This window comes from Prionailurus bengalensis, chromosome A2 (genome assembly GCF_016509475.1).
Source record: "Prionailurus bengalensis isolate Pbe53 chromosome A2, Fcat_Pben_1.1_paternal_pri, whole genome shotgun sequence".
Classification (NCBI taxonomy): domain Eukaryota; kingdom Metazoa; phylum Chordata; class Mammalia; order Carnivora; family Felidae; genus Prionailurus; species Prionailurus bengalensis.
The window spans coordinates 145,354,160-145,381,575 of NC_057348.1; the positions used below are offsets into that span (position 1 = coordinate 145,354,160).

The following is a 27,416-nucleotide window of genomic DNA, read 5'->3' on the forward strand; positions in this document are numbered from 1 at the left end:
ACTCCATTTTAGGCACATTTCTCAGATATGTAAGGAAAGAATATCCGATTAAGATAATATTCTTGCAGATACTCCTCTTACAGGTGTTGTTACTGTTTGAGATCCAAGTATGAATGATTGCCTCTGACTTCTTTAACTTGGGGTAATGGAAAGAGGGGCACAGGGATGGAAGTGAGATTTGAAATCTGTGATTTTGTTTTCTTTTGGCAAGCTCTTCCTCTCAATGCTGCAGCTTCATCTGGCACCTCTGAGAATATTGCCTCAACAGTATGGGCATGCTGGCAACCAACGCATGATGTAAAATTTAGCTAGTGTACGGTCGGGAGGTGTTTAAGTCCATCACTTTTTTAGATTCATTGTAAGTTTTATTGGTAAATGAAAATATGACTCATGTTGCACAATAATGAAGTATGTTGATCATATCAGGAACATTCTGTTTTGAGAAGATATTAGGAGATAAGTGCTGCCTTGTTTGTACCTCTGTTTTCTGTCTTGTACAGTTGACAGGCTTTGCCTGATGTCGCGCATACGTTGTTATTCCAGGTCCCGTGGGAATGGCTGCTGCTGCTGCTGTGGCAACAGGAAAGAAACGGAAACGGCCTCATGTGTTTGAGTCTAATCCATCTATCCGGAAGAGACAGCAAACACGTTTGCTTCGGTGAGGGCTCCCTTATCCATATCGTTGCTGTTCCTCAAACGCTGCACGGTGCGGATGACAGTTAGAACGTATGTTATGTGGTGCGTTGAGGATACCGAGTTAGATCCCTTGATGGCAGAGTTAGACTTCAGAGTACTCCTATGGAATTAAGTAAATGAAACTAGAAATGATGAACAGATGTATAATATCACTTCAGTTCATTCAGAGAAAATTTTTATGCCGGCTCTGTGCCAGACATTGTTCTAGGCCTTCCTAGACACGGTTCTAGGAATAGAACAGTGAACACAACAAATTCCCTTAAAGAGCTCTTATTCTAGTGGGGGGAAAAAAGAAAAATGTCAAATGAAGGTAGGTACTTTGGGAAAAAATAAAGTGGAGTAAGGAAAATAGAAAGGTTGGGGCTTGGGGATATAGAGTAGTTTATTTTACAGCGGTAGTCTGGGAAGTCTTCTTTGACGGGCAAACTTTGAACAGAGATCTGAAGTAAGTGCAAGGGCATTGTTGACGTCTAGGGAAAGAGCTTTTCAGACAGGGAATAGCAAGAACAAAGTTTCTGAAGTAGGATGGAACATGGTTGTCATGTTTGGGGAACAGTCGGGGAGGGAATGAGAGGAGATTGAGTCAGAGTAGTGGTATATATGATAAAGGGCGCCTGGGTGGCTCAGTTGGTTGAGTGTCTGACTCTTGATTTCAGCTCAGGTCATGATCTCAGGGTCGTGAGATCGAGCTCTGTATTGGCTCCCGTGCTGGGTTTGGAGTCTGCTTAAGATTTTCTTTCCCCCTGCCTCCCCCACTCACCCTCACTGTATGTCTCTTAAAAAAAAAAAAAAAGTAGTAGAGAGCCATGTCATGGGGTCTTTGGTCCAGTATAAGGGCTTTGACTCTTGTTCTGAGTGAGATGGGCAGTCAATGAAAGCTTTTTTTTTTTTTTTAAGTTTATTTCTTTATTTTGGGGAGGGGGGGAAGAGGCAGAGAAAGAGAGGGAAAGAGAGAGAATTCTAAGCAAGCTCCATACCGTCAATACGGAGCCCAGTGTGGGGCTCGAACTCACAAACTGAGATCATGGCCTGAGGCAAAATCAAGTCAGATGCCTAACTGACTGAGCCACCCAGGTGCCCCAAGAAGTCAGTGAAGGCTTTTGACCAAAGCAGTGATATGGTCTGATTTATATATATATATTTTTAATATTTATTTATTTTGAGAGAGAGAGAGAGTGTGTGTGTGTGCTAGTGGGGGAAGGGCAGAAGGAGAGGGGGAAAGAGAGTATGGGGAGGCGGAGTGGCAGAGGGGTGCAGGAAGAGAGAGAGAATCCCAAGCAGGCTCCGAGCTGTCAGCGCAGAGCCTGACAGGGCGGTCGATCTCATAAACTGTGAGATCATGACCTGAGCCAAAATCAAGAGTAGGACACTTAACTGAGTCACCCAGATGCCCCCTAATGTATATTTTAAAAGGATCCCTTGGGCTGCCATGTTGAGAATAGAATTTGGGTGTATAAGAAAGGAAGCAGGGTGAGTAATTAGGAGGTTATTGTAGTAATCCAGGACAGAAATTATAGCGTCTTAAAACTAATAGAGCGGGGCGCCTGGGTGGCTCAGTTGGTTAAGTGACTGACTTTGGCTTACGTCTCGCAGTTTGTGAGTTTCATTAAGTGTGGAGATGATATGATAAAGTCTACAAGAATACCTCTCAGCAGTAATCTTTATTATTATAAGTAGCAGTAAGAGAAAACCCCTTTGGTGGTTCCGGAAGAATTATACTCTCCATGTTCAACATTGTGTCATGTCTGTATCCTGAAGCAAACTTGTGGCCGACCCGTATATCAGTGGGCTAGTCATTGGCCTTTAGGACTAGAGGTATGCACATATTTTAAATGAATGAGCTATCCAACCTCACACTCCCCTTTTCACATTTCACATAAAAAACAAAACAAAACAAAACACCTGTATCTAATCAGAATACATTGTCAAAGTAAGTTTTGTTTCTGTGTCACCATAATTTCTGTGTCACCATAATTTCCTTTAACTGTTTTTATTCTTTTTTCATTCTCTGATTCAGGAAACTTCGAGCCACATTGGATGAATATACTACTCGAGTGGGACAGCAAGCTATTGTCCTCTGTATCTCACCCTCCAAACCCAACCCTGTCTTTAAAGTGTTTGGTGCAGCACCTTTGGAGAATGTGGTAAGAAGACTCAGCTGCGTTCTCAGATACTCTTTGCTTTCTGTGGGTTGTTGTTCATTCTTTTGATCCTCTGTCTAGTACAATAGCTATTACTCCTATCCTCCCCTCATCCAGGGGTGGGAGTGGGACCCATTTTCAAACTACTTTATGTAGATCAAAATAAAAAGGATTATTTCTGTTTCTTTCTTTCTTTCTTTCTTTTTTTAAAAATATTTTTCTTTTAAAGTAAGCTCTATACCCAACACAGGGCTTGAACTCACAACCTCAAGGTTAAGAGTCACATATTCCACCAGCTGAATCAGCCAGGAGCCTTTATTTCTGTTTCTACTTATTATAACCACATATTCTACCCTATCAGATATCCTATCTGATAGATACGTTGCTATCTATCAGACGCAAGGGGGGAAAGTGGTATTATGTTTGGTAAGAAACCCATGCAGGTTTTGTAAGAAAGTTACTGGTTTATGTCAGAAACAAAGTGGGAAATAATTCCACAATACAAATTTCATGAGACAAACCTCAGGAAGCATTTTACTGGTTGTCCGAATTTGAGTTGCCTATTTAAATCTCTTGCATTTCTTCAAAGAAATCGATTTAGCACTCTGCTTCAGTTTAGAAATAGAGTTGAATATTTTGATTGCCTAACTATCCATAGCTAAGTTGATAAAGATAGTATTTTACCCTTGCATACTTATGCTATGTGAACTGCTTTTTCTCTGGCCAAAATAACTTAGAATAATGGTCTGTCCAGATTTAAATTATATTTTGTTTTTATTAGGATAACATTTATTAGCTAAAGAGACATTTGTTAGATTTCTCCCATATAAAATATAGATATTTTAGGAATTTATGACTGATTAGTGAAATTTTGTTTATTGGTTTTTCTTTCACATACAAATGTCTTAGTTCCTTTTCAACATTTTTGTGTTTTGCCAAAAATTCCTGAGGCCCTAGAATGGGATGCATGTTAGGACCTTTCCTTAGAAGAGTATGGTGGAAGGCTTCTGCCTCAAAATGGCACCTGAGAAGCACTCATTAGTGTCATGATGTTCACAAACATGAAATCTGGGCATGTCTTCTTTTCTTCGGTGTTAAAAATTTAAAATAATTTTACTGCTACTAATAGTAATGTGACCTATGAAAAAGACTCATCTAGAAGACTCAGAAAAATACCTCTGAAAATTACTCACTGAAAAGAGGGGTGCCTGGCTGGCTCAGTAAGTTGAGCGTGCATGACTCTTGACCTCAGGATTGTAAGTCGAACCCCATGTTGGGTGTAGAGATTACTTAAAATCTTTAAAAAAAAAAAATCAAAAAGAAGTTTTTGGGAGATTGTTGGAGTCTTCCATAGGGTACAAAAAGGTATAGACTCTATGAAACAGAAGCAAACTATTGTATGATAAACTAAACTGAGATAAAAAGCAGTAGCTATTTTTTCACTGACTGACATTTGATAAATACAAGCTAAAGAATAAATACTAGTAGAAATAGAAGCAACATATGTCTTCAGAACACTAAAGAGAAAAAAAAAAAGTCCATGTAAAAGGAATTAAAAAAACACAGTATATAGAACAAAGTAATTTGAGTGAGATCAATTAATTCTGTTATAAATCGTAAATATAAACAGATTAACTCCTTTGAGAAAGACAAAGATTTTCTTTCAGATGGAACAACAATAATCTAAACCAAAACCCAACTGTATTTAATTTATGTGACATACTTACATTGACCACAAATGTCCAGAGTGGCTGTAAATGATACCATTAAGAAAGTGAAAAGACAATCCACAGAATGGGAGAAAATATTTGCAAATTATGTATGTGACAAATAACTTGAATGCAGAATATATAAAGAACTTTCAGAATTCAACAATAAAAAGACAGCCCAATTTTAAAATGGCAAACAATCTGTCACTATTTGCAGATGACATTATACTATATTTAGAATACCCTATAGACTCCACCAAAAATCTGTTAGAATGCATAAATGAATTGTTGCAGGATACAAAATTCATATACAGAAATTTGATGCACTTCATACACTAATAACAAAGTAGCAGAAACAGAAATGAAGAAAATAATTCTATTTACAATTGCGCCGAAAAAGAATAAAATACTTAGGAATAAACTTAACCAAGGAGGTGGAAGACCAGTACTCTGAAAAATATACAACAATGATGAAGAAAATTGATGACAACACAAACAAAAAGAAAGATATTTTTTTGCTCATGGATTGGAAGAATTAATATTGTTAAAATGTCCATACTACCCAAAGTAATCTACAGATTCAGTGCAATCCCAATCAAAATACCAATAGGATTTTTCATAGAAGCAGAACAAATAATCCTGAAATTTGTATGGATCCACAAAAGACCTCGAATAGCCAACACAGTCTTGAGAAAGAACACAGCTGGAGGTATCACAATCCCAGATTTCACACTATATTACAAAGCTTTAATAATCAAAACAGTATGGTACTGGCACAAAAAACAGACACATAGATCAATGGAATGGAATAGAAAGCCCAGAAATGAATCCACTGTTATGTGGTCAATTAATCTATGACCATGGAGGCAAGAATATACAATGAAGGAAAGAAAGTCTCTTCAAAAAATGGTGCTGGGAACACTAGACAGCTACATGCAGAAGAATGAAACTAGACCATTTCTTACATCATTCACAAAAATAAACTCAAAATGGATTAAAAACCTAATGTGAGACCTAAAACTATAAAACTCTTAGAAGAAAACATGGGCAGTAATTTCTTGTACGTTGGCCTCATCAAGATATTTATGGATGTGTCTCCTCAGGCAAGGCAAATGAGCAAAAATAAATTATTAGGACTACACCAAAATAAGCTTTTTGTACAACAAAGGAAGCCATCAACATAATGAAAAGGCCATCTGCTGAATGTGAGAGGATACTTGTTTGTTTGTTTTTTCAACGTTTACTTATTTTTGGGACAGAGAGAGACAGAGCATGAACGGGGGAGGGGCAGAGAGAGAGGGAGACACAGAATCGGAAACAGGCTCCAGGCTCTGAGCCATCAGCCCAGAGCCTGACGCGGGGCTCGAACTCGCAGACCGCGAGATCGTGAGCTGGCTGAAGTCGGACGCTTAACCGACTGCGCCACCCAGGTGCCCCGTTTGTTTGTTTTTTAAGACATTGCTCTAAACGTTTATTTTATTTTTGAGAGAGAGAGACAGAGCATGAGTAGAGGAGGGGCAGAGAGAGAGAGGGAAACACAGAATCCTAAGCAGGCTCCAGGCTCCGAGCTGCCAGCACAGAGCCCAGTGCAAGGTTCAGACTCACAAATGACAAGATCATGACCTGAGCCAAAGTCAGATGTCCAACTGACTGAGCCACCCAGGTGCCCCGATGTGAGAGGATACTTGTAAATGATATATCTGTTAAGGAGTTAATATCCAAAATACATTAAGAAGTTACATAGCTCAATACCAGAAAACCAACAATCCAATTAAAAAAGGGGCAGAGGACCTGAGTAGACATTTTTCCAAAGAATACCTACAGGTAGCCAACAGATATATTAGAAGATGCTCAACCTCATTCATCATCAGGGAAATGCAAATCAAAACCGCAGTGAGATATCACATCACACCTGTCAGAATGGCCAGTACCAAAACAAGAAGTAACAAGTGTTGGTGGGGATGTAGAGGAAACACCACTTGTGCACTGTTGGTAGAAATATACTTTGGTACAGCCACTGTGGAAAGCAGTATGGAGGTTTCTTAAAAAATTAAAAATAGAGGGGCACCTGGGTGGCTCAGTCAGTTGAGTGTCCAACTTTGACTCAGTTCATGATCTCGTGGTTCATGGGTTCGAGCTCTGCCCTGGCAGTGTGGAGCAGGCTTGGGATTCTCTCCCTCTCTCTCTCTCTGCCTGTCCCCCACTGATTCTCTCTCTCTCTTTCTCTCTCTGTCTCTCAAAAATAAATAAAACTTAAATTTTTTCTTTTTTTTTTCTTTTTTTTTTTTTTTTGAGAAGAAATAAATAACCAGGGGCACCTGGGTGGCTCACTCTGTTAACTGTCGGACTCTTGGTTTCAGCTCAGGTCATGAACTTGCTGTTTGTGGGTCTGAGCCCCACCATTGGGCTCTGTGCCGGCAGTATGGAGCCTGCTGGGATTCTTTCTCTATCTCTCTCTCTCTGCCCCCAAACCGCTCGCTCTCTCTGTCTGTCAAAATAAATAAACTTAAAAAAGAGAAAAAGAAATACCATACAATCCAGTAATTCTACGACTGGGTATTTACAGAAGAACATAAAAACACTAATTCAAAAAGATATATGTACCCCTATGTTTACTGCAGCATTATTTACAGTTGCCAAGATGTGGGGGCAACCTAAGTGTCCATCCATTGATGAATGGATAAAGAAGAGGTAGTATATGTCTACAATGGAATATTACTCAGCCATAAAAAAGAATGAAATCTTGCCATTTGTGACAACAAATATGTACTCTAGAGGGTATTACGCTAAGTGAAATGAGTCAGACAGAGAAAGACAAGTATCATATGATTTCGGTTATATGCGGAATCTAAAAAACAAACCAAACCAACCAGAAACAGACTCATAAATAGAGAACAAATTGGTGATTGCCAGAGGGGAGTGGTGGGGATGGGCAGGCAGGTAAAGGGGGGCAGATGGGTAGAGGGGAGCGGGAGGTACAAGTTTCCAATTATGGAATGAATACGTCCTGGGGATGAAAGGTACAGTACAGGCTATATACTCAGTGGTATTATAATAGCGTTGTATGGTGACAATAGCTACACTTATGAGCATAGCATAATGCATAGAGTTGTCAAATCACTATGTTGTAATAGCTGAAACTCATGTAAATTGTTTACAACTACACTAAAAGTTTTTTAAAAATGGCAACAAATCCGAATACCTATTTCTCCAAATATATAGAGAGATAGAGAAGTGGCCAGCAAGTATATGAGCACTAATGATGAATAGTCATTAGGGAAATGAAAACCAAAACCAGAATTAGACAGGATTATTATAATCAAAAAGATGGACACCAGTAAGTGTTGTTGAGAATGTGCAGAAATTGGAACCCTCCGTACATTGCTACTGGGAACATAAAATGATACAGATGTTTCAGAAAGCAGTTTGGCAGTTTCTTAAAATCTTAAAAGTAGAGTTACCACATGACCTGGCAATTCTGCTCCTAGGTTTACCCAAGAGAACTGAAAACAAATCTTATACACACAGTGTCCATAGCAGCAAGACTTATACATAAAACTTACACATGATATTTTTAACAGCATTATTCATAATAGCCACAAAGTGGGAACAACCCAAATGTTCATCAGCTGATGAACGGATAAATAAAATGTGTTATTATCCATATACGGACTGTTATTCAGCAGTAAGAGGGAATGAAATACTGATAAAAACTACAGCATGGATGAACCTTGGAAACATTGCACCAAGTAAAAGATCCCAGTCACAAAAGACCACAGGTTGTATGATTCCATGTATATGCAGTGTCCAGAACAGGCAAATCTGTAGAGACGGAAAGTAAATTAGTCGTTGCCAGGTTGGAGAGGTGGGAGGGAGGAATGGAAAGTGACAGCCAATGAGTATGGAGTTTATTTTAAAGGGAATCAAAGTGTTCTAAAATTAGATTATGATGATGCTTGCACAACCCTACATATATACTTAAAAAGGTTGAATTGTACACTTTAAATGGTGAATTGTATGGTCTGATAGGCTGAATAGTGACCCCCAAGGATATCCAGGTCTGAATCCCTGGAACTTTGGTGTGTTACCTTGTGTGGCAAAAAGGACTTTGTGATGTGATTAGGTTAACAATTTTGAGATGGGGAGATTGCCCTAGATTATCCAGGTAGGCCCTAAGCCTAACCACACTGTCTTTATAAGAGGGAGACAAAGGGAGATGGATAAGGAAATAGAAGATGTGTTGTTAGGAGTAAAAGGTTGGATGCAAGAGAAGGGGTCAGGGGCCAAAGAATACAGGCTAGGAGTAGCTAGACAAGACAAGGAAATGGACTCCGCCTAGATCCTCCAAAAGGACCAGCCTTGCCAATAACCTTGACTTTAGCCCAGTGAAAAACTAAGAAAATGAATTTCTGTTGTTTTAAGCCACTAAGTTAGCGATACCTGTGTCAGTCATATGAAACTAGTAGGTAAGGTGTATGAATTATAGTCTCAATAAAGCTGTTAAAAATGTTAAAAGTACAATAATAGGCAAAGGCATGTCAGATAAATGCCTACAAAAATGAATCATGGATTACAGCATTAATATCAGACAAAGCCAAATTCTTGAGACAATATTAACTGAGAACCAGAGGTAATTTGGTATTGATAAACAGTATAAATTTACACTGAACTTTTTATGCCTCAACTACCATTAAAGCAAAGTGTGTAGATCAAAAAATTACAAATATAAGAAAAATTTTTAAAAATGACAGTGCCAGGAGGCCTCAATGTTGGTCAGATTAAGGAGGCCTTAATAATCTTGGTCAGATTAAGGAAGAAAACTGTAAGTAAGAATATAGAAATCTGAATAAAAGAATAAACAAGGTTAATATAGAAGATACGTATGCTAGGGGAGCCTGGGTGGCTCAGTCGGTTGAGCGTCCAACTTCGGCTCAGGTCATGATCTCACGGCTCGTGAGTTTCAGCCCCGTGTTGGGCTCTGTGCTGACAGCTCAGAGCCTGGAGCCTGCTTTGGATTCTGTGTCTCCCTCTCTCTCTGCCCCTCCCCCACTCATGCTCTGTCTCTCTCTCTCTCTCTCTTTCTCTTTCTCAAAAATAAATAAACATTCAAAAAACATTTAAAAAAAGAAGATATGTATGCTAGTATTATTACTACACAAGGAGATAATATGCCATATTTGAAAAATAACATGAATGAATTATAAGAATTGACCATATATTAGGCCCCAACAAAAATCTTAATAAATTACAAAATGCAGAAACTATACAAGCCATATGTTTTTTTATTCAAGGAACTACTTTAATTTTGTTTTTCATCCAGAACTACAAATTTCTCTTTTTTTAAAACTGAAATATAATTAACATACAGTATTATATTAGTTTTGGGTACACAATTCAGTGGTTCAGTGATTCTGTAAATTGCTCAGTGCTCAAGCTAAGTGTACTCTTGAATATCTTATATCTATTTTATTCATCCCTCACCCCTGGCAGCCAACAGTTTGTTCTCTGTATTTAAGAGTCTGTTTTTTTGTTTGTTGGTGTTTTTCGTTTGTTTTGTTTCTTAAATTCCACATGTGAATGAAATCATGTGGTATTTGTCTTTCTCTCTGACTTACTTCACTTAGCATTTTACCTTTTACATACATCCATGTTGCAAATGGTAAGATTTCATTCTTTTTTTATGGCTGAGAAATATTGCATTATGTATGTACACCACCTCTTTTTTATCCATCTATTATGGATGGACACTTGGGTTGCTTCTATATCTTGGCTATTGTAAATAATGCTGCAATAAACATTATAGGACACGTATATCTTTTCAAATTAGTGTTTTCATTTTCTTTGGGTAAATACCCAGTAGTGGAATTATATAGGCCATATTTTTGACCAAATTACAGGAAATTTTGAACTTAAAATCAAAAGATGGACAGGAAAAATTTTTTAGCTACATGGAAATTTTAAAATGCTGATACATACATGCATGCATACTTCTTAAACTTTTAAAAAATGGTTAGGGAGGTGTGGCACCTGGGTGGCTCATTGGGTTAAGCGTCCACCTCTTGATTTCAGCTCAGGTCATGATCCCACATTTTGTGGAATTGGGCCCCGAGTTGTCTGTGCTAACAGTGTGGAGCCTGCTTGGGAGTCTCTCTCTCAAAAATAAATAAACTTTAAAAAATGTAAAGCGAAACTTAAAAAATATGATTCGAACTGGTACTCAAAGGAATATTCACTGTCTTAATTTTTTTATATACGCAAGAAAGATGGAAAAGAAACTATTGAATTCGAGAAGCTGGAAAGGGAATATTAACATGAGTCTAAGAAAAAACAGAATAAACATGTGGAAGAAATGAACGAGTCTGTGAGCAGAAAAAGTAGAATTGTTACATTTCAGAAATGATACTATGAAAAATCCAATGGAATAGAAAAATTTCTAGCATGCTAGTTGAGGAAAAGGGAGAAGAAAGCAAATATATAGACTTAGAAATTAGGTAAGAATTTTAACTGCAGATACGAATAGATTGAAAATTGTAAGGAAATTCTGTGCATTAATTCTGTTCTTCTAAATTAAAAATCTCAACTAAGTGGGTAAGTTAGTAAAAAGTAAAATCACTAAAATATACCTAAACCTCAGTAGAACAATAATATGTACAAAATTGAAAAACTAATTAAACTCTATCCCTCAAAGGAAACACTATGCTCCGATTATTTTGGGTGACCTCTGTTGACTTGCAAGGTGCAGGATATTCCTTAATCTTACTATACACTGGTATAGAAAGTGATATTAAATAATTAAAGCCATTGTTTACCATAATCAGTATGCAATGTATTACACATAATCTCTTGTTAATAAAAGTTAAGGAAATGATTTAGATTTTATAATAAGGTCTAACATTTATTGAGTGCTTACTGTGGCATATATACTGTAGGTGTAACTATACTGTAGATATGTTATAAGCACTTTGTATGTATAATCTCATTTAATAATTTTAAAACTGATACTTGCATTTTGTCCTGCCTGAAGCCTTCCTTAATCTTCCTTTTTGCTTTTCTAGCTGGAAGCTGCTGAGAACTCTAGGAAAATTAAAATTCAGTAGGGCTGTTCAGTTTTGGAATATGGATTTCAGATTCAAGATTGTCTGTTATTTTATGAGCTTGTTAAAAGGGGATTGGAGGGGCGCCTGGGTAGCTCAGTCGGTTGAGCGTCCAACTTTGGCTCAGGTCACGATCTCACGGTCTGTGAGTTCGAGCCCCGCGTCGGGCTCTGTGCTGACAGCTCGGAGCCTGCTTCGGATTCTGTGTCTCCCTCTCTCTCTGACCCTCCCCCATTCGTGCTCTGTCTCTCTCTGTCTCAAAGAAATAAATAAATGTTAAAAAATAAAAATAAAAGGGGGGGATTGGAAACTTTACAAGGCCTTTAATAGTTGATGTTAAAATGTTTTGTAAATATTTTTCAGCGTTCTGCCCATATTACCTTCTTGCCTACAATTAGGGTGTATAGCAAAGCACTGTAAATAAAATTAAATGGCTTACAACAAACTGGAAAAAATGTTTTCAGATTAATAACAGCAATTATAATTTATTGAGTATTTTTAACATGCCTGTTTTCTGCTGAGTACTTTATATTTATGATTTTTACTTAATCATCACAATAACCCTATTTTATATATATATATATATATCTATATATATATATATATATATCTGTTGTTATTTGTGCTTTACAGATGTAACAATTTGAGGGTTTGAGAGCTTAAGTAATTTGTTCAGGATCATACAGTAAGTAGTGAACTAATGATTAATATTCTTAATATATAAAGAGCTCTCAAAAGTCAACAAAAATATGAACAGATGAATAACAAAGACCCAAAGATAGGTTTGAATATGGATTAGCTATTAGGTGATATTAAGGAATTCTGTTATTTCTGTAGGATGTGATCATTGTATTATAGTTATATATGAAAATGCCCTGATATTTCCAGGATGCATGCTAAAGTATTTAGAAGTGTTTAAAATATACTTTAAGTGGTTAGCCCCAGCAACATTGCATGTGTATGTATATGTACAGATGGAAGATAAAGTAATTATGCCAAAATATTGACAATTATTGAATCTGGGTGGTGAGGGTAGAAGCACTTATTTACTGTTCTTTACATCTTCCTGGATATTTAAATTTTTCATTTAAAATTCTATTTTCAGACACCCAAAGACAAAAGAGAAAAAGACATTAACAGAAGGAGGAAATACAAATGTCTTTTAAAAAAAAATTTTTTTTTTCAACGTTTATTTATTTTTGGGACAGAGAGAGACAGAGCATGAACGGGGGAGGGGCAGAGAGAGAGGGAGACACAGAATCGGAAACAGGCTCCAGGCTCTGAGCAGTCAGCACAGAGCCCGACACGGGGCTCGAACTCCCGGACCGCGAGATCGTGACCTGGCTGAAGTCAGACGCTTAACTGACTGCGCCACCCAGGCGCCCCACAAATGTCTAACAAACCCAAAATTTTCAAAGAATGGGAATTAAAACAGAAAGCCATTTTACATGGCCTGGGAATGGCAAACGTGAAAAAGATGTACATCTTGCAATGTTGGTATCTCAGACAGTTTAAACTGTGTAATTTTCTACAGGGCAGATTGGCAACTTGTATAAAAAGTGCCCAAATGTACACTTTTTAACCCAGCTTCCTTCTGAAATTTTATCTTGAGGAAATAATTGGTTAAGTGGGCAAAGATGTATGTACATTAGTCACTGTACTCTTTATAGTATTTTTTTAAAATTTAGAATAACCTAAATGTTTAAAGATAAGGGATTAAATTGATGGCCCATCCAGAGATAGCACTGCTATCCTGCCATTAAATATCATGACATAGATCTTTTTCTTAACATTTTCAAATGGTGATATTGTATTAAATGAACAAAGCAGGTTATGGAACCATACAAAGAGTCTGGTCCTACTTTAAAATTAAATCTGCATTTTATACATGTTTATGGAACCTCTGCATTTGTATAGTATAGCAAATATATGGTTAGTAAAGTTACTAACATTTGTATCATTTTTTATAAAAACTATTAAAAAAACTTTGAAGTATACATAGTCTCAGTAATTCTGGCAATAGCCTGGAGGTGTAGGGATATTATTATTTTCATTTTGTAAGAGAATACTAGACCAGAGAGGCTAAGTGATTTGCCTAAGATTCCCCAACTTCTGTGTAATAGAGCCACTGTTGGGATTTGGGTTCAAGGTGATGGAGTATTACATCTTCCATAGGTTTGTCTAGGGCATTAAATATGGGGTTTCAAATTTAATCTCATTTCCTTAGTCCTTGCCTCTTCTTCTAAAAGGGAACAGAGCTACCTTTCAGTTCTCCACAGTCCTGTGAAAGAAAGGTCAGGATGGTTGTTATAAAGCAAATACCCACTGTAGCTACTACCTGCTTCTTTCTGGGGAGGAAAGGAGACAGTTTAAAGCGCATTTTTCTGGTGGTGGTAATGAACACCAGAAGTCACTCCTCCTTTCCCTCTTCTTGGTCACACCCGCAGAAACAAGAGGGGAGGCCATCAGGGCACCTTGAGGGTGAGTGAGTGATGGGGTGAAAGATAGTAGGACATAGAAGTGAAATTTGGGGGGCACCTGGCTGGCTCAGTAGGTAGAGCATGTGACTCTTCATCTCAGGGTTGTGGGTTCAAGTCCCACGTTGCATGTAGAGATTACTTAAAAACAAAATCTTAAAGGGACTCCTGGGTGGCTCAGTCGGTTGAGCGTCCGACTTCAGCTCAGGTCATGATCTCACGGTCTGTGAGTTCGAGCCCCGCGTCAAGCTCTGTGCTGACAGCTCAGAGCCTGGAGCCTGCTTTGGATTCTGTGTCTCCCTCTGTCTCTGCCCCTCCCCTGCTCATGCTCTGTCTCTCTTTGTCTCCAAAATAAATAAAAACATTTTTAAAAATTTTTTTAAAAAATAAAATCTTAAAAAAAAAAAGTGAAATTCCATCTATATGCCTGCCCATATGTTTGTATGCAGTTTTTAAAAAAGAAAGAAAAGTTATTCCTATATACATTAAAGATACAAATAACAGAAAACAGACATTATCAAAAATACTTCCCAAAAGATTGTCACCGAAATAGAACAGGAAAGAGAAAAATCTCCTCCTAGATATCTTAATAGCACTTCAACTTGAGCAAAACTATAAACTTAAATCTTCTCCTCCACCAAAAAAAAATTCTTATGTCTAGTTCAGTGTCTGTCTGTCCCTCATCCAGTTATGCGAGGCAGAAACATAGAGCCATTTCTGGCACCTCCCTCTCTCCTCTCTTCCCCATACCCATTATTTTGTTCTCCATTTCCTAAATAGCTCTCAAATGCGCCCAATTTTCTCTCTTTCCATTGCCACAAGCCTGGCTACCAACTCTGGTGTCCATCCAGTTCCCTTTCTGCAGGAGGCCTTTGCGTGACTCTCCTCCACCTCTAGCCATATCTTCCCCCCTCCCCAGCTTCTCTCCACTCCAGCCACAAGAGTGCCCGCTCACTCCTTTGCACAAACTGTGTCATCCCTCCACAGAGCTTTTGTGTATGCTCTTAACTCCAGTTTGCTCTCTTTCTGACCTTCCTCACCTTATAACTCTGACTTGTACTTAAGAATTCAGTTCACTCGACACTTCTTCTGCAAAGCCTTCTCTCACCTGCATAAGTCACAGCCCCTCATTCTAGCCAAGGCTCTCACCGCACCTCCGCCTACTTACTACAGATGCACTCTTATTTGTGTGATTATTTGATCACTGTCTGTCCCCAGCTAGATTGTGAACCCCAAGACAGGAGGGGCTGGATCTACTTTGTTCTCCATTGTGCTCCCAGTGCCGCACATTCCCCCTGCCACGAGTAGTTGCTCGGTAATATTTGTTGCATGAAAAAAAGCGTCTTAAACATTCGGCAGCACTCAGCAATGCAGATTTGGTTTCTAGGCTCTAATCCTACATTGGATCTCAATTGAGACCTTGGGAAGTAAAGAACTACGAAGTTAGCTTGTGTCCTTCTTTATAGTACTTGTCCTGGCTTGTAATTGTACATTTATTTTTTGTTTGTCCTCTCCACTAAACAGGAATATACACAATAATGGGACCCTGTGACTGATTTTGCTTTCCATTTTGTCCCCAGCCCTTCCTTAGCACAGTGCCTCACATACAGGAGATGAATAATAAATATTTGTTTGATGGCTGGCTGGATGGGGGAGCTGCCGGGTTCAGAAGTCACATATGCCATGTCTATCCTTGTAATGTGGGATAGTGAAATAAAACCAGCTAAACTCTCAGAAAGAGCCTTCGACCGTGATGTAGAACGAGATTTCCTTATCCAGAAGCTCAAGGCTTCTCTACGTCGCTTGGGATCTAGACTTTCAGATCTAATGTTCTCTGCAGTTTAAAACCTTTGCCACCTTCAGCCTCAGCTTTTTAAAACAAAAAACAAGTTAAAAGACCTCCAGAGCAGCTCCATTGAGTGTTTTGACCCTTTTTGAATATCCTTCTTAAGTGAAGGTGTGGCTCCCATAGTAAAACGTGGCATTATTAACATTTAGACAAGCTCATTCAGTTTTGCCAATGGGTTGGTATTAAGCTAGAGTGGGCATGTATAACTATAACTCCACATTTGTGAAATCTGTTTTTAAGCTTTGATTTTTTTTGTATAGTTCCTCACATGGATTTTTCCTATATGTTGCTCAGTGTCCTCATGTGTAAGATAATACCTACCTCACTGGGGAGCAGTAGAAATTAATTAAAGTTGATTATCATCCCCCATATATGTTTAGAGAGAGCTGGCATGAGAAGCATTGGCAAATGGTAGATTTTTTAAGTTGCTGTGCCCTGAGGGCATTCTCTTGGCTTACTGCCATATCCCATACTTTTATAGGTGTAGTAGGAATAGGCCTAGAAATATTTTGTTGAGGAACAGAGAGAGAATTTCTATCTGTTTTTAGAAGAACTTCAAGAGTCTCTGGAGATGTAGCTCTTTTCTCAGAGTTAATAATCCATAGCAGTGGGGTGCCTGGGTGGCTCAGTCAGTTGAGCATCCGACTTCGGCTCAGGCCATGGTCTCATGGTTTGTGGGTTCAAGCCCTGCGTCAGGCTCTGTGCTGACAGCTCAGAGCCTGGAGCCTGCTTCAGATTCTGTGTCTCCCTCTCTCTCTCTCTCTGCCCACCCCGCTCCCCCGCCCACACTGTCTCTCTTTCCATCAAAAATAAATAAACATTAAAAAAAATTAAAAAAAAATAATCCATAGCAGTTAGATGGGGACACACTGGCTATGACTAACCAGTTCTACAGGTACAGAAATTAGTCATAGTCACAGAGGCAAGAGGTAGCTCTGGGGTTGTCACCAGCTTCTTTGAAATCATTCTTCTGCCTTTAATTCCTCTTTCCCAGTAGATGGGTGAGCCCTGGAGTTGGTCATGATTTCTTGTTCTAAGTCATTCACTTTTTTGTATAGGTTTTTAAAAATAGCTTTGAGTTAGGAAATGTGGAAGCATATTTAAAAAATAGTAAAGTAAAAATACCTTATAGTTTCACTCATATGTGGAATTTAAGAAGCAAAACAAATGAACAAAGAAAAAAAAGAGAGAAACCAAAAAGCAGACTCTTAACTTTAGAGAACAAACGGATGATTACCAGAGGGGGGTGGAGTGGATGGGCGAAGCAGGTAAGGGGATTAAGAGTACACTTACCATGATGAGCACTGAGTAATGTGTAGAATTGGTGAATCACTATATTGTACACCTGAAACTAGTATAACGCTATATGTTTACTGGAATTAAAATGTTTAAAAATAGTAAGGTAAAAAAAATAGTAAAGTAAAAAATCTTCATTTATCTACGTACTTAACAAATAACTAACACTGTTAGGTACAAAGTAGGAGGAGATAAGAATTCCATCCAAGTCCTTTGAGGTTTCAAGGTCCAAAACTAGGGATCCGGGGGCGAGGGGAAAATTAGGAATCTGGACTGAGGCGGGGAAGGACAGAGGCTAACATTGGGGCTAGAGAGAGAACAGGGTGAAGCCAACATAGCTTCATGGGCCAGAGTCTGGCCTGGCTCCACGCCAGGTGTCCTTCAGGATCACGGGTCTGAGGGCAGCTCTGCACTGGGGCATCTTTTTGTTTACCTGAGATGGCAATATATTTTTCATTTTAGAGGAGCTCCGAGATTAAAAAAAATTATCTTTAATCTTCCATGGGACCTTCCTGAAGACGTGTTTTTTCTCCAGAAAAGCTTCAGGTATATAGAACTATGGTATTTTGTCGGGGACTGTTTTTTCTTTTTTTTTTTAAATTTTTTTTTTCAACGTTTATTTATTTTTGGGACAGAGAGAGACAGAGCATGAACAGGGGAGGGGCAGAGAGAGAGGGAGACACAGAATCGGAAACAGGCTCCAGGCTCTGAGCCATCAGCCCAGAGCCTGACGCGGGGCTCGAACTCACGGACCGCGAGATCGTGACCTGGCTGAAGTCGGACGCGTAACCGACTGCGCCACCCAGGCGCCCCGGGGACTGTTTTTTCAACCAGACGAAAGGCCTGTTGATACTATGTTTGTGGCAGCCAGTTCCTAAATCCTCAACAAGCACATTCTGTGCCCAGAACTCTGATGGCTCTTGTAAACACCCTAAACGCTTTCCATCTCTGGCAGTTACGAGAATGTTTGTTAATATATCTTCTGCACATGTCTGAGGATGTCAACTGTTTCATAATATATGTTAAATAAAAGACCCAGTCCCTGTGCTCAGTGATGTCACACACTAGTTGTATACAGTATATGTAACAATCTAAGTGACCATTTGAGTTTGTAGGAATTTAAAAAGGAGTAAGAGAATTATGGGTAGAACACTTGGGGATTTTTCTTAAAAGAAGTGGAAATGGGGTTGGGCCTTGAAAGATGGATAATGTTTGGATAGGAAGCGGAATTAAAGACCCAGAGGTAGAAAAGAACTTGCTAGATGCAAAAGTTAGTGAGGAAGCTGGCCAACTAAGAGGGTGCCGTCCCCATAGTCTACAGAACTGGGCAGGCACAACTGTTATCTGGTGGCCCCAGTGGGAAAGTAGGGAATGATTAGAAAGGTTGAAATGCTGGACTGAGAGTTTGGCCTTCATCCTGTGAGAAGTGGGGAGCTGTAGAGATGGTTTTGAGAAAAAAAGAAATGATAGCTAAGTGGCTGAACATACAGGCTTTGGAGCTAGATAAAAATTAGTTTGGTTTATACCTATATTACTGTTATACTAGCTATATAATTTGGGGAAGTTACTTAAGTTCATTAAGCCTTGTTTTTCTTAGCTGTACAATGGGTATACTACAATTTTCCTTATAGAATTGTGTGAAGATTAATTGAGATAATATATGCAGTGCTTGGCACCTGGTAAGTGATCAGTAAACCGTATTCAGTGTTTCAGAAACTTACTTATTTTCATATAGTCCCAAAGGGGCTGAGATTTTTTTTAATACTTTTTTTTTTTTTTAAAGGAATCTCTATACCCAACATAAGTTTGAACTCACAACCCTGAGATCAAGAGTCACATGCTCTACTAACTGAGCCAGCCAGGCACCCTGGGCTCAGATATTTTAAATGTCTTTGGTCAATAGGATGAATTGGGGGAAGAGAGATTGGTAGACAGACCAGCCGATTTTGTTTTTAAGTGGTTTTTAACTTTGTAAAACCAGTGAGTTGACAGTGACATTGGTATGAAGTAATAAAGGCTTAAGCTGTGGTTTTTGAAGTAGAGGACAGAAGTTGGAAAAAACAAACCTCTATTTCATCATATCTACGACATCAGCAGTTATAAGATGCACCATTGTTTATTTACCATGAAGAAAGAAAAAACATTGACAAACTCTGGCACAGTGCTTATCACTTAGAATTTTTATTTTATGTTTATTGAAAGAACTTTTTCAAGCTTATTTAGACATAGATTTTAATCACATTGCCTTTTTATATAATACATAAAAAGGAAAATGAAAGTGAAATAAATTGATACTCCTAAAACTTCCTCACTTTCACAGCTCAGTGCTTCTGAATGACTTCTTGTTTCAAAGACCTCATTGGCTGTGACATTTCATGTGATATTGTCCTCGGTGCCATCAAGAGCATATGGGTGGTGCTGCATGTCTTTAGAAAGTGCTCTGAAAAGAAAAAGAAAAAGAAAGTGATCTGCTGTTGTCTCCAAGCTGCAACAAGTTTGATGCTGGGGCTTCTTGATCTTACCAGAAATATCACTGGGGAGATTATCCAACTATAACCGAGACTCACATTCTTTCTCAAATGTTGCTCAATGGTTTGTTGATTGAAAAGGCAAGGGATTGCATTGCTCCCAGGGATAACAGCCATGTTCATATGTGCAGGAAGTGACAACTGTGCCCCAGGTTGCCTCATCCACAGCAGTTTTCAGATGTATCCCAATTTCAGGGACACCTGGGCGGTTCAGTTGATTAAGCGTCCGACTTGGGCTCAGGTCATGATCTCGCGGTTCGTGGGTTCAAGCCCCATGTCAGGCTCTGTGTTGACAGCTCAGAGCCTAGAGCCTGCTTCGGATTCTGTCTCCCCCTTTCTGCCCCTTGCCTGCTCACACTCTGTCTGTCTATCTCAACAATTTTAAAAAAGAGGTATCCCAATTTCAGAGGACATTTAAATATGAAAAAATACGCATTTCAGAGGTGATAGAATTAAACCACTAGCTTGATAATTCTGGGAAACTTTACTGAGCAACCTTAAAAAACTGTGGTCACAGCTCAAGTTTTGTTGTAAATTACTTGGAGGAATGCTCTACCAACAATTGTTTTTTTTTTTTTTTTTGTGATACTCAGGATATTTTTAAGGAGTTATATGGCACTGATAAGTTTAGCAAAATGCGTGGTTATAAATTCCTAGAATTTTACTGACCCGTAAAAATGACCAAAATTGTTTGAAACTAGCTAATAATGTAATAGTAATAATCTAATGATTTCCTGTCTTTGAATGCCAGGTATTTCCAACACAGTGAAATTTATTTTTATAAATAAGTATATTTATATATATCCTTACTGTGGGCCTGCATACTAATATAATGATTTAACCTAATACATTAAAGTTCAAAGACCAGAACTTAGGCTAATAAGATTGAGTTTTTCTGTGGGCTGGTAGTGTAAATGCTCTACATCAGATACAGAAACCTAGAAAGCAGAACATATAAATCCTTAAGTGGGCATGGCAACACCAGCTGCTTTTGTTATAATAAATACGTGTTGGCAATGATTTTTCAAACTTTCTTTTTTTGTTAGAAACCAGGATAAAACTGAATCTGTAGGATGATAACGATTCTACGCCTTTATACAATTTTTCTGTCATCCCCTCCATTGTTGACCTATTTGGAAGGTTCTATAACTGCCAAAGTTGTACTTCATAGCCAACGATGATTTTTAGTTTCCCACAGGCTTGAGGTGGAGTATGAGAATCTTTCTTTTTTTAGCCCTCATAATGAGATACTTACAAGGAAACTTGTCCTGATTGAGAGTCCAGTCTGGAGTAGAAAACCTAGGACTCAAACATTATCCTAATTTCTGGGATACCTCATTTTCTCTTCCCTTATTTCCTAAGATAATGGCGTGAGCCCCGAAAACAGGTTAATTTCCTGCCTCACCTTGTCACATTTCCAAAATTCCCTGGCTTTCGTGTTATCCACGAAGGTGTCCTTATCCCCCCCGCCCGGTGTCCTTGTAAGTGAATGCACCCGTTATTGGTGGTGGTGGGGTCCTGTGTCTGCCTACTATTTGTGCTCATCATGGAAGAATGTGTGTATGTACAAATGCGCTGCTGTTAAGTTCTCTGTCTTTGGAGAGGCCTTTCACTGGTAGTAGAAGGAAAGGAGTCAGAACAATGACATCTGGTTCAGACCCATATGTCTGAGCTACGGAGACATCGTGGATTTGAAGTTGACCTCTGTCACCAGGGAGTACCAGAAACAAGGAAGGCATGACCTGCAGGGCTCTCTTTTGGCCCTGAGCCTTATAGTGACAGTGGCACCTTTGACATACAACTACAGTATATGCTTCTTGTTTTTATCTCAGATGCTTTCAGCCCAGCCTCTCAAGCACCGAATCACCTGTTGGGTAGTCTGGCCTTGCAGGAAGGTAGCAGCAGCAGTTTCAGATAGGTTGCTTAGAGTTTTAGAGATGCAAGTCCTTGATGATCTTGGAAGTGATTTTGGTGATGAACTGCCACAGCTAGGTTTTTATCAGAGGGCCTGGGCAACACAGAATAAAGAATTCCACTCCTATTAGATCTGCAACAGGTGATGGTGCCAGTGTTGATGGAGAAAACGTGATTTTAACTGAGAAGCAGTGTTTCTGTAAAACTTCCCACTGGCTCCTTTCTGCTGTTATTACCTGTAGTTTCATCATCTTTTCACTGAACTCTGTACGGTGTGATGTCTTTGGGGCCATCGGGTATTTTTATCTGCTAGTTGTAGAAGTGTTTGTGCTTAGGACTCTGCTGTGGTTGAGGGGGGCGGCCCTACCCACCTTCCGGTTGCTTGGCACCAACCCTCCCTGGCTGTCGGGCATCTTGTTTATTTCTGCCCTTAATTCCCTGCAGGTGCGTAAGTACAAGAGCATGATCCTGGAAGACCTGGAGTCTGCCCTGGCGGAACACGCCCCTGCACCACAGGAGGTTAACTCGGAGCTGCCCCCTCTCACCATCGACGGAATTCCAGTCTCTGTGGACAAAATGACCCAGGTAAGGGGCGGGCCGTGAGGAGGAGACAGAAAGGCGAGTGGCCCAGGTGTGGGCGGGCCTCAGATCTCATTTCTCAGTTTTGTGCTCGGTGACACCAGCAGAGAGAGACGCAGGCTGGAGTCTGACAGTGAGGCGGTGACAACCTTGGGGAAGAGAACGTAGTGTTGGAAGAATGCTCCCACCCAGAGAGCACGGATGTGGTCTCCTCCTTGGTTGACAGCTCTTTTCTTTCATTTGGGCCATTAGATTAAAGAAACTTGGCTTGGAGTTGGTTTGGACAGGTGACTGTTAGGACTTTGATGAATCACCATCAAGCAGGCAGATAAACTGTTATTCTTTGGGGCTGAGCTGCTCCTCTTTCCATGTAAATCTGAATACCGCCATGCTGTCACCAAGGCTCCCCTCTCTGGGGAATAAGTATGGAAAACTCAGAAGGACACCCTCCCGAGTCATTGTTCTCTCCTCTTTCTTTGACAAGGGAAGTCAAAATGGACTTAGCCTGATAAATCAGCATACCTCAGGAATTTTGCTGAGATGGTCTGTTTTACATATCTTAGCTTTGAAAGTGATAGCTTGATCAAGATCAAATGCCCTTTTGTGACATTTTCCCACCGTATTTCTTTTTTTTTTTTTTTTTTTTAATTTTTTTTTCAACGTTTATTTCTTTTTGGGACAGAGAGAGACAGAGCATGAACGGGGGAGGGGCAGAGAGAGAGGGAGACACAGAATCGGAAACAGGCTCCAGGCTCTGAGCCATCAGCCCAGAGCCCCGACGCGGGGCTCGAACTCACAGACCGTGAGATCGTGACCTGGCTGAAGTCGGACGCTCAACCGACTGCGCCACCCAGGCGCCCCCCACCGTATTTCTTTATTAATATACTCCTCTCTTGCTAAATCCAGTTGTGAGTTTCCTTTCCTTATCTTATTCGGTGTCTTCCAGCAACATTTAACACAGTTGATTATTCCTTCCTTCTTAAAATGTTCTCTGTTTCTGACCCCATACTCTCCTGAATACCCTCCTACCTCACAGTGCTCCCGCTCAGCAATTCTGCTGACTCTTCTTCCTGTTCTCACCTGATCGATATTGGCATGTCCGTATCTTTAGTTTCTTTCCAAGTGGTCTCATCCTGTCCTGTGGGCTTTACGTCTCCTCTATATGCTGTTTATAGCCCGGCTTATACCCCTGTTTGATCTCCAGTGCCCAGTGTGGCCCAGACAGGACCTTTCATCGCCCAACCCTCAGTTCCCCCTATCACTGCCCGCCCCCCCCCCCATCAGTTAACAGCACCACCATCTGTCTGGTTGCTCAAGTGCTGGCATAGGAGCAACCCTTCGTTTCCCTGTTTTGCCCTCGCTTGCAACGTGATTCATTAGCAAGTCATGTCAGTTCGGCTCTGAGATGTCCCCTAAACCTGCCTGTTCTTCTTAGTTCCCATTACCACCCTCACCCAAACCGAGTTATCTCTCCCATGGAGACTATTTCAGCTCATCAGTTCTGTCGCTCTCCTGGTTGCTGTTCTTGCTCGGCTGCCGTCTGTACTTCACAGAGCCACCAGAGATTTTTTTAAAAACTTAAATCAGCTCTCATCACTCTCTTGCTTAAGCTCCTTAATGGCTTCCCACTATTCCTAGAATCAAATTCAGACTCTGCTGTGGCCTCTGAGGCCCTGTATAATCTGAGAATCCAGCCTCTTCCAACTTCATTCTTCATTTTCCCTCTCAGTCACTGTGCTCTGGCCACACTGGCCTTTTTTTCTCAAACGCTCCAGGCCAGTCTTTCACTTTTGCTGTTTCCTCTGCCTGAAACACTGTTTTCCCACATCATTGCCTGCTTAACCTTACCTTATTCAAAGTCTGGCTCAGACATCACCTCCTGAAACAAGCCTTTCTTGAGTATGCCATCTAATGGAGCTTTCTCTTTGCTACCAAGTCACTTCCTAATGCATCCCATATTTTATGTCTTTATAACACTGATTACCCTGGAGCTATCTGATTCGTCAGCATTTATATTTGTCTGCAGTCCGTCTTTCCAGCTAGAATTTGAGAGCCGGGATTTACTTTCTATCCTTTACTGCTGTCCACTGCAGCTCGCAGCACCTAGATAACATCTAAATTCTAAATAATAGTATCTGTTCAGTAAATGACCTAAGGGTCAGAGTAAAATGAATCCCACGTGGTAGGTACCCGGATTGCAAGTCTTCCGAGCGGGGTGTCCACTGGCTGCAGACATCGATGCTGCTACTTGGGAGGTGGCACTTCTTTTCTTGCTGAGTCTGAACCTGCAACTTAGTCTAAAGCAGTACAGCATTTTGTAAAGCTAAATTGTGATCTTTTGCTTTTTGGATTCATAGGTCTTTCTGCAGACATTTGGAGACTATCTAGATAATGGTTCAAAAAGGAAAGCATTATCTAAACTTTTTTCCTGTCACTTCATACCTGCTATTTTGTCCTTAGGACCATTCTGAGTAATGAAAGAAAACATAAGGTGAATTTTTTTTTTTACCTGATTGATATAAAGAGTCTACTCTGGGGCGCCTGGGTGGCGCAGTCGGTTAAGCGTCCGACTTCAGCCAGGTCACGATCTCGCGGTCCGTGAGTTCCAGCCCCGCGTCAGGCTCTGGGCTGATGGCTCGGAGCCTGGAGCCTGTTTCCGATTCTGTGTCTCCCTCTCTCTCTGCCCCTCCCCCGTTCATGCTCTGTCTCTCTCTGTCCCAAAAATAAATAAAAACGTTGAAAAAAAAATTAAAAAAAAAAAAAAAAGAGTCTACTCTGGGGGCACCTGGGTGGCTCAGTCAGTTAAGCATCTGACTCTTGACATTGGCTCAGGCCATGATCTCACAGACTGTGAGATTAAGCCCTGTGTCAGGCTCTTTGCTGACAGAGCAGAGCTTTGGGGGGATTTTCTCTCTCCCTCTCTCTGACCCTCCCCTGCTTGCTCTCTCTCTCAAAATAAATAAATAAACATTAAAAAGAAAAGGATCTACTCTGTGTCTCACATATAAAGTATATGTAAAACTGACTAAGCTTCTGCTTAAGAATACTATGTCAGGAGGCACCTGCGTATCTCAGTCAGTTAAGCGTCCAAAGCTTGATTTCGGCCCAGGTCCTGGTGTCATGGTCTGTAAGATGGAGCCCCACGTCGGGCTCTGCCCTGACAGCATAGAGCCTGCTTGGGATTCTCTCCTTCCCTCTCTGCCCCACCCCCTGCCCGCCCCGCTTGCATGCACGCATGTGTTCTCTCCCGCAAAATAAATAAACTTTAAAAAAAAGAATACTGTGTTAGGTATGTGAGGCACTATGTCCTCTCCTGTGATGGGCATTTTTTTCTTCTTTGTCACATTTGATGTGTTCGATTGAAATAATCTGAGGTTTTGATTATATTAAATGATTAATATCAATCAACAATAATATCACTGATAATTACAAAACTTGGCTGATGGCCTCAGAAGTCAGAACGGACAGTTTAATTTTCATGCTGGAGGTAAAACATTCGAAACTGTGTTGTTTTCCAGTTTTGTGAAATATACACTCAGGAGAGCTTTGTGTAATGATGGATCCAAGGGAAGCTGGTACTTTGTTGGGGGCATGCATTTTCTTTATCATCCTACATTCCTTTCTTTCCCTTCTCATCACAGATCATGACTAAAAAATAATACATAACAAAACAAAACAAACAGATGGTGACAAGTGAGCAGGGCAATGAAAACTCCAGCTCCTAATTAAATGGGAGTTTCTGAATATTTGGTTCCCAGGTTTTCTCCTTGGAACCTTTTTTTTTATTATTATTTTTTTTTCTCAGATACTTGTTCTTAATGTGAGCCAGTTACCATTTTTGTAATTGACCCTAAGATTTTTCACTATTAATGGCAGAAAAGCAGGGTGTTATTTCAAGCCAAACCTCCAAAGGAAAAGGAATGGGAATATGAGCATTTTAACACACTGTCAATAGAAATGTGCAGTGGTACGATCTTTCCAGAAAGCAGGTTGGTAGTGCATATCAAGACGTAACACGTGTATGTCATGCCCTCTAAGTGAGCAAAGATGTATGTTTGTGGCATTGTTTATAATAGGAAAATCTGGGAACAATGTGCTTGAATAAATTATAGTAGTGATGTTTAGTGTTTACATGCAAGAAGAACAGCTCCCAAACGAGACTAGAAGTTTATTATCCAATGAAATATTAGACACTAAAAATGCTGGCTTGCTCTCTATTGCTGTGGGATAGAGGGTTCCAATTGTTTTAACTGCTTGTAAAATAACATTTCTTATGTACTCTAATTCGAGTGCTTTATTCAGTACTTTGTTTAGCACTTCATTTTGTGTTTCTTTGGGAAGGGCTAGTTTTTTTTTTCAGGGAATGTATAATTGAGTTAATCAATTTCATTTGTTTAAACATGCACACAAAACTTGGCCTGTGTGTGTGTGTGTATAAAACTTTAGAGAGAGAGAAATCTGTTTACTGTAGAACCAAAATATTACCCGTGATCATCTGGAAAGTGAGAGTTATCTATCCCCTCCTACTTTATGGAGTCAGGGGAAGAAAAAATATTATAGGGAAGGTAGTTTGAAAACTAAAGCATCACACAAAGATATTATTACCAATTATTAATACTAACTATATACAAACTATATTAACTTTTGAATAACCTGAACATACCATTTCTCACCCATTTTTCACCTACAGAAAGTTAGTGAATCTGGAATTTTTATTTGGCTCGGCAACGAAGTGGGACAATACAGGTGACAATATATTGAAAAATTGAGGCATAAAGAGAGGAAGCAATTTATGAAGCAAGCTAGTAACAGAAATGGAATGAATGGTTGAGTCCATATTGCCAGTGCTTTCTCTGTCTCTCTTTATATAAAACTATATTGTAATCATCACTCAGGTTGAGTATTTCAGCTCATCTACACTGAACATTTACTGTTTTAAAAGGATTTCTTGGGGCGCCTGGGTGGCTTATCGGTTAAGCGTCAACTGACTCAGGTCATGATCTCAGTTTGTGAGTTCAATCCCTGCATTGGGCTCTGTGCTGACAGCTCAGAGCCTGGAGCCTGCTTCAGATACAGTGTCTTCCTCTCTCTCTGCCCCTCCCCCACTCACGGTCTGTCACTCTCTCTCAAAAA

At 39.8% G+C, this 27,416-nt stretch overlaps 1 protein-coding gene across 6 annotated transcripts in view; it reads left to right on the plus strand.

The window, feature by feature from the left end:
* The window catches only part of NRF1 (nuclear respiratory factor 1), a 146,080-nt gene that overhangs the window by 57,546 nt on the left and 61,118 nt on the right, over nucleotides 1-27,416 (plus strand). For all 6 annotated transcript variants that reach the window (XM_043589515.1, XM_043589519.1, XM_043589516.1 and 3 more), the window contains exons 3-5: nucleotides 544-658; nucleotides 2,714-2,840; nucleotides 22,149-22,289. In XM_043589515.1, coding sequence (XP_043445450.1) covers nucleotides 544-658; nucleotides 2,714-2,840; nucleotides 22,149-22,289 — 383 coding nt within the window. The remainder of the gene's footprint in view (nucleotides 1-543; nucleotides 659-2,713; nucleotides 2,841-22,148; nucleotides 22,290-27,416) is intronic.